This window comes from Boleophthalmus pectinirostris, unplaced genomic scaffold, assembly GCF_026225935.1.
Source record: "Boleophthalmus pectinirostris isolate CB_2022bp ecotype Guang Dong unplaced genomic scaffold, ASM2622593v1 HiC_scaffold_13, whole genome shotgun sequence".
Lineage (NCBI taxonomy): Eukaryota > Metazoa > Chordata > Actinopteri > Gobiiformes > Gobiidae > Boleophthalmus > Boleophthalmus pectinirostris.
Genome location: NW_026571036.1, coordinates 7,301,579 through 7,315,740, shown reverse-complemented (window position 1 = coordinate 7,315,740; position 14,162 = coordinate 7,301,579). Strand labels below are relative to the sequence as shown.

The 14,162-nt window shown below is 43.2% G+C and overlaps 1 protein-coding gene across 1 annotated transcript in view; it reads left to right on the top strand.

Moving 5' to 3' along the window:
- LOC110162756 (brain-enriched guanylate kinase-associated protein-like) overlaps nt 1–14,162 on the top strand; it is a 50,837-nt gene that overhangs the window by 20,329 nt on the left and 16,346 nt on the right. Inside the window, 2 exon segments of the mRNA XM_055149497.1 lie at nt 6,513–6,579; nt 13,478–13,585. Of these exon segments, the coding sequence (XP_055005472.1) occupies nt 6,513–6,579; nt 13,478–13,585 (175 nt within the window).

Here is a 14,162-nt window from a genome sequence, read left to right as displayed (position 1 = left end):
GCTTATAAAACATAAACCACTGTCCATTTATTAGTGCACAAAGTTGGAGTACAAAATGATACATGTACAGTAGTAAGAGGCAGGGGTGTAGTGAGCGTGGTACACAGGGGTTCACCGTTCCATCCACTTCTCCCGACGTGAGATATAAAAAAAATAACAAATATAAAATAGCTACAACTTAAATGTCAAAACAACCTGCATAGGCTCGTGATATCTGCAGTACTGTCCTATAAGAAGCTGAAACATGAGGGACCAGGACTGAACCAGGACTGAACCAGGACTGAACCAGGACTGAACCAGGACTGAGTGCAGCCGTCGCCTGGTTGAGTCCTGGTTGAGTCCTAGTTTAGTCCTAGTTTAGACCTGGTTCAGTCATGTTTTAGTCCTGGTTCAGTCTTGGTTCAGATCTGGGTCAGACCTGGTTTAGTCCTGGTTCAGTCCTGGTTCAGTCCTGGTTTAGTCCTGGATCAGTCCTGGGTCAGACCTGGGTCAGTCCTGGTTTAGTCCTGGTTCAGTCTTGGTTCAGATCTGGTTTAGTCCTGGTTCAGTCCTGGTTCAGTCTGGTTCAGATCCTGGGTCAGACCTGGTTTAGTCCTGGTTCAGTCCTGGTTCAGTCCTGGTTTAGTCCTGGATCAGTCCTGGTTTAGTCCTGGTTCAGTCCTGGTTCAGTCTTGGTTCAGTCATGGTTTAGTCCTGGATCAGTCCTGGTTTAGACCTGGTTTAGTCCTGGATCAGTCCTGGGTCAGACATGGTTTAGTCCTGGTTTAGACCTGGTTCAGTCATGGTTTAGTCCTAGATCAGTCCTGGTTTAGACCTGGTTCAGTCCTGATTTAGTCCTCCTGGTTCAGTCCTGGTTTAGTCCTGGTTTAGACCTGGTTTAGTCCTGGTTCAGTCCTGGGTCAGACCTGGTTTAGTCCTGGTTCAGTCCTGGTTTAGTCCTGGTTCAGTCCTGGTTCAGTCTTGGTTCAGTCATGGTTTAGTCCTGGATCAGTCCTGGTTTAGACCTGGTTTAGTCCTGGTTCAGTCCTGGTTCAGTCTTGGTTCAGTCATGGTTTAGTCCTGGATCAGTCCTGGTTTAGACCTGGTTTAGTCCTGGTTCAGTCCTGATTTAGTCCTCCTGGTTCTGTCCTGGGACTGCGGAGAACTCCTGGTAACCATAGACCCCTGAAGTACATTGTATAAATGTTAGTGCTTTGTCTAGAATATCCCACAGTGCGGCTTTAATCATCTATCCTGCACCGATCTGAACGGTAACTCGCCTGGTGCCATGTTCTGCAGTATAGATTCAAAGTCTAGAGCCAAAGCAAGAATCATCGTAGAGATAAAGAGAATACAGAATCTCCCCTAGAAAAGTAACATAATGCTTCTTTAAAGTTGAGTTTATTGGCTGATTTTAACAGGGACCGTGCGCCGTCACTTTAATCTCGTAAAATAAGAGACGCTTTACACCAGATTTAGCTAAAGCTGCTTTCCATCTGCAGTCCCCGGGCAAAGTGACACTGTAACTTTCTTTAAAGCTGCTGGGCTGAGCTCTGCACAGAATCTAAACATAAGGAAGGTTCGAATAGGGCCTGGGGGAGATCGCTAAATTACTCAAACCTGCATGGATGACGTCAAAAACTCTTCAGGTACTTCTTTGTGGTGGATGAAGTATAAGTAAAAGTATAGATACAGGGGCAAAAAGTTACTCAGGTAAAAGTAAAAGTATCACATGAAAAAATCTACTAGTATTAAGTACTTAAAGTTTAAGTTTAAAGTACCGAAAGTTTAAAATTGTACTGCCCTCCCTCTTCATCTGAGATCCTCCCTACCTCACTTTAAAACCCTCCTAAAACCAATTTTCTTCAAGATGTTGCTCCACTGCCCATGAGCTCGACTTTAGACTATTATCTTTGTGTATTAAGTCACTTTTTTTATGTATGGTAATATATGTAGTACTTTGGTGCAACTTGTTACGGTTGTTTTAAATGTGCTATATAAATAAAATGACTTGAAGAAAATGACTTGACCAAAAAGTAAAAGTATTTTGCAGAGAGTTTTAGAACAAATGTAGTGATTCTGATAAAGAATCCAGCTGATTGATTTTAAAGGGCCCATCTCATGCAAAATAACTCTTTTCACATTGTATCTTCAAGCACAATTTGGGTTTTGGAACATCCATTACACAATAGTTATGAAATCTTATTGATTTCTTGGAGACAGTCACAGACCAGGAACTATGAAAGGCCGACTACTGTTCATCCTCCCGCCCGTCCTGAGAAAGCACAGGCTCCGCCCTCCAAACGTGACATAGGCTCTGAGTGAGCCGCCCTTCCTCCGCCATCTCAGGGAGGGAGGGGGAGACAGACGTGCACCCTGATAGTGGCAGGAATAAACTTTTATTCATCATGGCGATACAGCGCGTTCAGCCGCATGTGTTGGACCCGGAATCGGACGAGGACTTTGAGATGCACGAAGCTCAAGCACCACGTCGACATCAGCTGAACATTACTGATTGTAGATAAACTTATTATATCGTGTACACTGCAGATGGGGTGGAGGTGGGGCGGAGGCGGTGGAGCAGGGAGAGGGGCGGGTGCAAAGTGTTTTCTGCTTCTTCAAACGCGTCATAGGCGTATCTGCCGTGTCATTGTTGTAGCAGCTTTAGTTCGTTGTCACGTGGGAGGGTGGCAGAAATACGCTGCAGTTTGTTAAAAAAAATGCTGAATCAATCTAAAAACCAAGCAAAAGATGTTAATTTTGTCTTCTTATATACTTTAACTTCTTGGGTTCTTTTTAAAGACAATGCAGTAAAGTGTGTTTACCTTGTTGACATGTTTCGGCTGTTAGCTGCAAGCCATCTTCAGAACTGTCACCGGTGTTGGTGGTGACGTGTCGTATATCAGCTGTTGTTACTTCCTGTAGGCGTGGTCAGACCTGATGGACCTGCAGGTCGCTCAGACTGACCACGCCTCCCGTCGCCCGGTGTCTCTGGAGGAGGGTGTCCCAGGTGTGTGTGAAAGGAGGAACGCTCCGTCATCACGGTTAATGCTGTCCGTGCCTCGTTTCCTGATTTCAGTGGCCTCCTTGATCCAGCGTTTGAACTTGTTGTTTTCCGATCCAATGACCCGAGCCCCGTCCCGATCCAGAATGTGGTTGTTCCTTTTACAGTGTCTGATATGGTGGATTTTAGGTTTTCCTGTTCTGCTTTGTCTTTTTGTGTTCTGGTGAGTCTCCCTGACGTTTCCTTCTCGCATTCCTTTTGGTGTGCAGCCGAAACATGTCAACAAGGTAAACACACTTTACTGCATTGTCTTTAAAAAGAACCCAAGAAGTTAAAATCTAAAAACCACTTCGGTGACATATACAAGACCCACACATCACTCTTAGAAGGTAGAAAGCTCTGAAAAGTTGATTTTGCATGAGATGGACCCTTTAAGTGATTCAATTGATTTCTTAATTTTTAAGTGATTCAGTTGATTTTTCTAGCTGTTTTTGTGGTTTTGGTTTGCTCAAAGTTAGGACAGAAAGTAGAGATACATGTTCTCAAAAAAAGAAAAAGCATCCACTGTAAAATTTACTTAAGTAAAGTACAGATACCTAAAATTTGTTCTTAGGTATTGTACATTTACTTTTATACTTCGTTACTTTTCCACCATTGATGAGGGAACAACATTATAACATGGTTTTGCATAATAACCCCTCTTTAGAGAGATAAGATAGATAAATATTTATTCTGCAGCCTCAACAATGGAACCAAAATACTAAAGTAACAGTCCATCCTCTTGCGTTCATCTTTTATACCGATCTTTAAAAAGAACAAACAATACATACTTTCTGATTCGACTCGACTCGTTAAATCGTTTTATCGTACTGAGTTCAAAAGTCGTGTGTCGTGCGTCGTGTCCTGAGTGTGACCCAGCAGATTAGAGCGTGGGGCAGATGGAGCCTCGGGCGACTGGAGCGACACTCACAGCCTCCATATGGTCCTGTCTCCTCCACACAGCACCGGGACTAAACAGGGACTAAAGAGACCGGGAGCGCCATGCAGGACTATATCAAGACTAAAACAGGACTAAAGCAGGACTAAAAGAGCCTCCATATGGTCCTGTCTCCTCCACACAGCACGGGAACTAAACAGGGACTAAAGAGACTGAGCGCCATGCAGGACTAGAACAGGACTAAAACAGGACTAAAACAGAACTAAAGCAGGACTAAAAGAGCCTCCATATGGTCCTGTCTCCTCCACACAGCACCGGGACTAAACAGGGACTAAAGAGACCGTGAGCGCCATGCAGGACTAGAACAGGACTAAAAGGACTAAAACAGGACTAAAGCAGGACTAAAAGAGCCTCCATATGGTCCTGTCTCATCCACACAGCACCGGACTAAACAGGGACTAAAGAGACCGTGAGCGCCATGCAGGACTAGAACAGGACTAAAAGGACTAAAACAGGACTAAAGCAGGACTAAAGAGCCTCCATATGGTCCTGTCTCCTCCACACAGCACCGGGACTAAACAGGGACTAAAGGACCGTGAGCGCCATGCAGGACTAGAACAGGACTAAAACAGGACTAAAACAGGACTAAAGCAGGACTAAAAGAGCCTCCATATGGTCCTGTCTCATCCACACAGCACCGGGACTAAACAGGGACTAAAGAGACTAGTGCATGCAGGACTAGAACAGGACTAAAACAGGACTAAAGCAGACTAAAGGAGGACTATACCCGGACTATACCAGGACTAAAGCAGGACTATAAGGACTATACCAGGACTAAAGCTAAGGACTATACCAGGACTATACAGGACTAAAGCAGGACTATACAGGACTATACAGGACTATACCAGGACTAAAGCAGGACTATACCAGTAACAGGACTATACCAGGACTAACCAGCTATACCAGGACTATACAGGACTAAAGGACTATACCAGGACTAAACTAAAGCAGGACTATACCAGGACTATACCAGGACTAAAGCAGGACTAAAGCAGGACTATACCAGGACTAAAGCAGGACTATACCAGGACTAAAGCAGGACTATACCAGGACTATACCAGGACTAAAGCAGGACTATACCAGGACTATACCAGGACTATACCAGGACTATACCAGGACTAAAGCAGGACTATACCAGGACTAAAGCAGGACTATACCAGACTAAAGCAGGACTATACTAAAGCAGGACTAGAACAAGGACTAAGGCAGGACTAAAGCAGGACTATACCAGGACTATACCAGGACTAAGCAGGACTATACTAGAACTAAAGCAGGACTAGAACAAGGACTAAGGCAGGACTAAAGCAGGATTAGAACAGGAACTAAATCAAGACTATGTCAGGTGACAGGTCTAAACCAGGACTATGTCAGGTCTAACCCAGGATTTAACCAGAACTATGCCAGGTCTAATTCAGGATTTAACCAGGACTATATCAGGTCTAACTCAGGATTTAACCAGGACTATGTCAGGTCTAACCCAGGACTTAACAAAGACTATGTCACATCTAACTCAAGATTTAACCAGAACTATGCCAGGTCTAAAACAGGATTTAACCAGGACTAAAGCGGGACTAGAACAGGAACTAAAGCAGGACCATGTCAGGTGACAGATCCAGGGCTATGCCAGGTCTAACCCAGGATTTAATCAGGACTATACCGAGTCTAACTCAGGATTTAATCAGAACTATACCAAGTGAACCCAGAATTTGACCAGGAATATGCCAGGTCTAACCCAGGATCTAACCAGGACTATGTCTGGTCTAACTCAGGATTTAACCAGGACTATGCCAGGTCTAACCCAGGACTTAATCAGGACTATGTCATATCTAACCCAGGACTTAACCAGGACTATACCAGTTCTAACCCAGGACTTAACCAAGGACTATGTCAGGTCTAACCCAGGACTATATCAGGTCTAACCCAGGACTTGACCAGGAATGTCAGGTCTAGTCCAACAAGGTTCATCTGGACCTGACATAGTCCTGGTGAAATCCTGGGTTAGACCTGGCATAGTCCTGATTAAGTCCTGGGTTAGACCTGACTGGAAAAAAGAACCTAATCAAATCATTTAAAAATATATATACAGTGTTAAACGTTAGGTCTAACTTAGGATCTAACCAGGACTACGTCAGGTCTAACTGTGGACTTAACCAGTACTAAACTAAGTCCAACCTTGGCCAAGATTTCCCCAGGACTAGAAATACCCCAAGACTACAGTTATCTGGCTTTCATTATTAGAGCTATAATACTCCCTACAACAGAAGCAAAGCCTGGGCTGGGTTCAGTGAGGTATCACGCAGGATTAAACTAGATCTAAACCAGGACTACAGTGGGACTTCAGCTTATGTTTGGCTCAGTATAAGACGTGTTGGATGGGGTAGAGTGACGTCGTGCTGCTGCTGTTGTGGTGCTGAGAGGGCATATGTACAGATCCACAAGAGCTCTGAGTGCAGTCTGTATACCACCGTGTCTCATTACTCTCTCTCTCTGTGTGTGTGTGTGTGTGTTTGTGTGTGTGTTTTGTGTGTGCAGAATACAGAGCAGCTACTCAGCCCTGCAGAGGATCAACCAGGACCTGGAGGAGAAGATCCACAGAGATGTAAGTCAATAAAACGTATCAGCCATTATTGTAATCTGAGTTTCAAGTCAGATCGGTGTTCGTTACGTCGAGTTTCACTTTCAGAACTGAAGGAGGGAACAGTTTTCATCATGCACTGTCTGTCAAAAGTTTGGGCCACAGGTTCTTATTCACTAGTTTGGTCTATTTTTTTATGTTTATTACCTCCGCCGGCGTTTGTCTGTTTGTTTGTTTGTTTGTTTGTCTGTTAGCAACATAACTCAAAAAGTTATGGACCGATTTTGATGAAATTTTCAGGATTTGTTGGAAATGTGAAAAGGAAGAACTGATTTCATTTTGGGGGTGATCCGGAAGAAATCCTGGATTCTGGATCACTTTGAAATTTTAGTTAACATTGTGGTAAATGGGGCCAAAAATTTTGTTTCTCAATATCTCGGTTAATTATTGACCAAACCCCATGAAATTTGACTCAGGGATGGACAATGGGATCCTCTTTCATATTCCAAAGGCTGATCCGGATCTGATCCAGAAGACTGATTTTATTGCAATTTATATAAAAAAATGGGGGTAGTCCTTGGCGGAGGTCTGCGCTCTCTGAGTGCTTTTCTAGTTTGTTTGTTTGTTTGTTTGTTTGTTTTTTAGCAACATAACTCAAAAAGTTATGGACCAATTTTGATGGAATTTTCAGGATTTGTTGGAAATGTGAAAAGGAAGAATTGATTTCATTTTGGGGGTGATCCGGAAGAAATCCTGGATTCTGGATCACTTTGAAATTTTAGTTAACATTGTGGTAAATGGGGCCAAAAATTTTGTTTCTCAATATCTCGGTTAATTATTGACCAAACCCCATGAAATTTGACTCAGGGATGGACAATGGGATCCTCTTTCATATTCCAAAGGCTGATCCGGATCTGATCCAGAAGACTGAGTTTATCGCAATTTATATAAAAAATGAGGGTAGTCCTTGGCGGAGGTCTGCGCTCTCTGAGTGCTTTTCTAGTTGTCTATACTTCATTCTTAAAGTGATAAAACAATAAATATTCATCCATTTTCTTACACTTTATCTGGGGCTGGGTCACGGGGACAGTAGTCTGAGCAGGGAGGCCCAAACTTCCCTCTCCACACACACTTCTGGGCCGTTCCCAGGCCAGCCCAGAGACATAGGCCCATCCACACTTGTACGTATTTGAGTCGTTTTTGTTTCGGATGCAGTGTTCGTCCACACTAATTCGATGGAAAACGGCTCCAGAAACGGAACGATCTGGTGTCGCCAACTCCCACGAATTCATCTGAGTACAGATCTAAGTCCAACTGGTCCAGTCCTGGTCCAATCCTGGGATCAATCTTGGTTCAGTCCTGGGATCAGTCCTAGTTTAATCATGGTTCAGTCCTGGTTTAGTTTGGTTTTAGTTCTAGCTCAGTCCTGGTTTTAGTCCACCTGGTTCAGTCGTGGGATCAGTCCTGGTTTAGTCCTGGTTTAGTCCTTCTGGTTCAGACCTGGTTCAGTCCTAGGATTAGTCCTGTTCAGTCCCGGTTCAGTTCTGGATTAGTTTTGTTTTAGTCCTAGTTCAATCCTGGTTCAGTCCTGGGATCAGTCCTGGTTTAATCCTGGTTCAGTTCTGGTTCAGTCCTGGTTTAGTCCTGTTTCAGTCCTGGGATCAGTCCTGGTTCAGTTCTGGTTTACTCCTGGTTTAGTCCTGTTTTAGTCCTAGCTCAATCCTTGGATAAATCATGGTTTAATCCTGTTTTAGTCCTGGGATTAGTCCTGGTTTAGTTCTGGTTTAGTCCTGATTTAGTCCTGGTTTTAGTCCAGGGATCAGTCCTGGTTCAGTCCTGGGATCAGTCCTGGTTTAGTTCAGGAATCAGCACTGGTTCGGTTCTTGTTTAGTCCTGTGTTAGCCCTGTTTTAGTCCTCGCTCAGTCCTGGTTTAGTCCTCCTGGTTGAGTCCTGGGATCAATCTTGGTTTAGTCCTGGATCAGTTCTGGTTCAGTCCGGTTTTAGTCCTGGGATCAGTCCATATCTCCAGTTTTTATTACAGATCAAAACTGTCAAAATCTGATGAAACTGTAAAAACACAAAATCAAAAACTGAAAAAAACTAATCGTTATCTATTTTTCATTTTGGTTTGGAGACAAATAATTAAGATTTTTTATTTTTTGTATTTTTTAACTTTTGATTTTAATCTGAAAAACGAATGAACGAACGATGAACCTGGCCTCTCCTAAAACAGACAGGAGGTTTGTCAGCGTAGCAAACAGGAGCGGTCTGGAGCTGATCTGAATATGAAAGGCGAGCTGGTGGTGCCATTGACGCTAATTACAGCCTGTTCCGCCCCACTGTCCTCCTCCGAGCGCGCCGCGGTAGCCCGAGCTTTGTTCTCCAGTCCGGCGCACCTCGCTTCATTTGTGTCACGCCGGATAACACACAATTAGCTGTCTTGTCTGCTAACACATCAGGCGACGCGGATCTTGAATAGAGCGCTAAAGCTAATGATAGTCGTTGTTAGCGCGGTTGTTTTGCTGGCGATGCTAAAGGGGCGATGTGAGGCACAGGTGATGGAAGGATACGTAAGGTCACCTGGGAGAATTGTACTTTAAAGAACTGAAAATATAGGTTTGTGTTTTAGTTTATGTACAGGAATATTAAAGGGTTCAGATGACGCTATTTTCTTAGCTATGTTATAATGTTTACATGTCAGAAACAGACCTGGAGTTGAGTTTTGTTTCATTCACACATATTTGAGTAATCTTTTATTATTAGTCTGTCTACTAGCCTGATTCATTAGACGGTTTCACGGTTTCACTTGTGGAAACCGTTTGACCTCGCAGCATTAGGATTTGTTCGCTCAACAGTAGGCGGGTACTTTTTTTATTTAACCAGTCGCTGCTATTTGGTTGTGACGTATGTAATGCTCCAAATCTCTTAGGAAGAAGGACAATAACGGCTTTCCCCTTGATAAAATTCACCAAACATTCTCTTTGTTCTGGCTTTAAATCCTCGAGCTCAGGGAATTGTTGTCAACACAGAATGTCTGTCTTCATCTACATCAGGAGTGTCAAACATACGGCCCGGCGGCCGGATCCGGCCCTCCAAGACCTTTAATCTGGTGCTCGGCTGATTTTCTACTAAAATATTTTAATTATATTTTCTATTAAAATATTGGTCATTTTCTGCACTGCTTAGCACAGCAGCGTCTCCAGCGTCTCTGTACGTGGCCCCTCCCACCAGAGCAGCACAAATGAAGACTTGACTCTTTCCAAACGCTCTTAAAGGACGATCGTTTTGACTGTTGACCGTGACACCCTCATCAGAAAAATTTCAAAAATGAGAAAAGTGGAGCCGAGTGCAGGATTTTCCAAGAAAAAATGACTTATTCCTATTTACATACAAGTTCATGTTAAAACATTGTGTTGAAATTGCATTTTTCTTAAAGTTTCAGGTTGTTCATAATATTATAATATTTTGTAAAAGAAAGAGTTCATCAATTAAAAAAGATTTCTTTAATAGATTTGCGATTTCTCTGCACAAATATTTGAACTTATTGTTATTTTTGGGGTTTATATGTCATGAGTTTTCTGATCCGGCCCCTTTGGGATCAAAGTAGGTTATATACGGCCCCTGGACCAAAATGAGTTTGACACCCCTGGTCTACATCCATCTCGACGCTTTGTTTACTGTTGTGCTGTTCCACAAAAGGGACCCAGACAGACGCTTGAGTTTGACATCATTACTTCACAGCTCTTCACTGATTGGCTGGAACGCAGTCTACAACTTCCGGAGTTCTTGCAAACCGTCTAGTGTATTCTGATTTCTGACCTAGTCGCTGGAGAGAAATGTAATTGAGTGGCGGCACTAGGTGGCGTCAGCCTGGTTATCTGTCTACATCTCCAAAGCTCAAAATGCTCAGTTCCACCTTGTGATGACATGAAGTGGTAGTTTTCAAGTTAACAGCAACGTTTTACCTTTTGTTCATTAGAGATTGGCAATTCTAGAAATGATCCAAATGAATCTAGTGAAGGTGTATGGACTTTAAAAACACAGTGAGACTTTTCCTGTATTACCACGTGACATCACAAGGTGGAACAGAGTGAAGAACTGTTTACACGAGAACACTTACAGGTAAAAATGACAAAATATTTTATCAGAAGTGCCTTATGTTTAGACGGTGATGGCGTTTTTGGGGCTTAAAAATGCAAAAATCTGAAACCACCCTCTAGAGTGGAAAAGTTGAATACGCTCCGCCGTTGCGTTTCCGTCTACACTGCCCAAGACGCAAAACTCTGGTCAGATCTGCTCAGGTCTCATACGTGTTTACGTCACATACATAACCGCCGAGCTACCTGGCATGCATACACAATCGATTTCCACACATTTTGCGTCACAGTATGAGCGCAGATTTCCTCCTGAAAACGCTCGTCTAAACGCAGAATAAAAAGTGACGACGCGACGCCACTTTTGCGTCTTCTGTTCATGTCGTCATCATTTAAACGTAGCCTAAATCTGCAGGGTTTGTGTGTTAAACGTGTTAATGAAACAAAACACAAGTCCAGGTCTGTTTGTGATGAGGAAACAACATTATAACATAGATCAGAAAATAGCGTAATATGAGCTCCATACACTTTCAATAAAATCGCCCTGGAACTGCCAATTTCTACTGAACTTAAAAGGTAAAATGTAGCTGTTGTAACTTGAAAACTACAGCTTCATAACATCACAAGGTGGAACAGAGCATTTTGAGCTTTGGGGATGTGGATAATAAAGGATTAGTTAAACATGTGGGAACCAAACAAAACACAACTCCAAGTCTGTTTATGAGGAGGAAACAAAATTATAACATGTCTTAAAGCTCAATTAGTGTCTCATAGGACCTTTAATGCTATACTGCAGAACATTCCAATGCAGTAACGTCTCCATGGAGATACAGTTACTACCCTTCACCAGAAAAAGTTACGCACGCAAGAACTATCCCCTGTGAATCTATAGGAGCACTGTGAATGAAATTGCAAGACAAATCTCCATACTTAAGCTCCTCTGCGGTGGAAATATAACTGTGTTGAGAGCGGTTCGCTACACGAGGGAAATATGGCAGTTTAATATAGTGGAGATCTTGTCAAAACATTTGTGCGCCAAGTTCTGTGCACAAAGAAGTGTGGTGCAGAGCCGAGAGCAGACACAAGCAAACTGGGGCCTGGTAACCAATAGTAACGAAAGAAACGCATCCTTTTTCTCAGCTGCCTCTTCAACCGGGCTTTGTGAGAGAAGTTGTGTCTTTGCAACTAAAAATCGACCAAGATTTCCATGTTTAATGTTTTTATATTGTGTTGATTTTGAAGTGAAGCACTTTGGTTACCTTGAGTGTTATAAAGGACTCTGTAAATAAAGTTAGATTTGTTGGATTTCACAGTTGTGCTAATATATTTAGACTATATTGAACTTATATTGAAAGTTTATATATATGGTACTTATATTGCATGCAGCATGTAAATAGACTGTATATATAATTGGACATTTATATGTACAGAGTCGGCTTCATCGACAAATTGCAAAATCTATCAATAGTTTCGAGGTGTGATTAGTTGAGATGAGGGCCTTAAGGTAGCTGGCTATGGTTATGGTTATGGTAGAATAAATAGGAGCTGCAGTTTATACATTCAAGAATCTATATTACACTATTTTCTAGGGATGTAACAATATCTAAATCTCACAGTACAATATTTTCACGATATACATCTCACAGTTCTACGTCGCCACAGCCACATGCTGTGTCCACAGACCAGGTCGTTGAGACACCCGTCTCCGACTGCTGCCCAGTCCTCTGTGAACACGACCCCTATGAACCCCTCTGCGGGTGGTGAGCCCACAGGAGGGTGGACCCACGTCGTCCATTCGAGCTGAGCCCGGTCAGGCCCCGTGGGCGAAGGCCCGGCCACCAGGCGCTCGCATTCGAGCCCCAACCCCAGGCCTGGCTCCAGGGTGGGACCCTGGCTGCGCCATACCGGGCGACGTAACGGTAACGGGTATTTTACTGTTCATGTGGGTTCTGTGAACTGCTCTTCGTCTGACCCATCACAGGACCTGTTTGCCATGGGAGACCCTACCAGGGGCATGATGCCCCTGGCAGCATAGCTCCTAGGATCATTCGGGTACACAAACTCTCCCACCACGGTAAGGTGGCAGTTCAGGGGGGTTCAGTTCAGTTCCTCCGCAGGGTGGCTGGGTGCTTCCTTAGAGATTGGGTGAGGAGCTCAGTCACACGGGAGGATCTCGGCATAGAGCCGCTGCTCCTCCACGTCGAGAGGAGCCAGTTGAGGTGGCTCGGGCATCTGTTCCGGATGCCTCCTGGACGCCTCTCTGGAGAGGTGTTCCGGGCATGTCCCACCAGGAGGAGGCCCCGGGGAAGACCCAGAACACTCTGGAGGGACTATGTCTCTCGGCTGTCCTGGGAACACCTCAGGATCCCCCCGGAGGAGCTGGAGCAAGTGTGTGGAGAGGGAAGTCTGGACCTCCCTGCTCAGACTACTGCCCCCACGACCTGGCACCAGATAAAGCCAAAGAAAATGGATGGATGGCTCTACTGTGTTTTTAAAACTTCATACACATACACTAGAATCATTTAGATAATTTTTGTCCAATCTCTACTGAACTAAAGGTAAAAGGAGCTGTTAACTTGAAAAATACCACTACTTGACATCACTAGGTGGACCAAAGCATTTTAAGCTATGGAGATTTAAACAAACAATAAAGGATTACTAAAACATTTTAGGAATGAAACAAAACTCAACTCCAGCTATGTTTCTGATGAGGTAGCAACATACTCACATGGCTTAAACTTTAGAAGAGTCAATTTTCAGTGATGATGATCATGTTAACTTCAGTTTGTCAAATGTCTCTGTTTAGTTTTTTGTTTATTTCCTTCAGACGCAGCACCATGATGACGAGAAGAGAGCCCTGAGCCGAGAGATCATTGTCCTCAACAACCGTCTGGTGGAGGCCAAGCTCACCATCGAGAAGCTCCAGGAGGACAATGTAAGGATGTACTTTCTGATGTTTCCGATTCTGTTTGAATAGTTGGTTTTGTGAAGCAAGAGAAGTAAGAAAAAAGGTTCTAGTTAGTCCTATTTTATGTGCCTTGGGCCGAGGGTGAGAAGATGGGCACCACCTCATGAATATGCTGGAGACATATATGAAACGTACACTACCGATCAAAAGTTTGAACACACTTTTTCATTTAGTTTTCGTTTTTATTCACATTGTAGATTTTTTCTGCATCAACTTTAAACTATAAATGGCACATGAATGCAGTAAACAGAAATAAACTCAAAATAATTCTAAACTTCTTAGATTAAAACAAAAATAAATATCCACCCTTTGCGACTTTTGTCCATAGTTTGGGCATCCCTGGTCTAAGTAATAATAAAGCCACAGTATGTAACCTTTTTATTTAAAGAAAAAAAGAGATATAACATGTTGTTGTTGTTCCTTTGGCTATAATCTTCCACAGTATGGTGTAAAAAATATCTATTTCAATGGGTAATGTTCCAAAGAATGGCTGACTGTACACTGAAGGAAACAAAATCTAAGTTTGCAATTAGTTCTAAAGTTT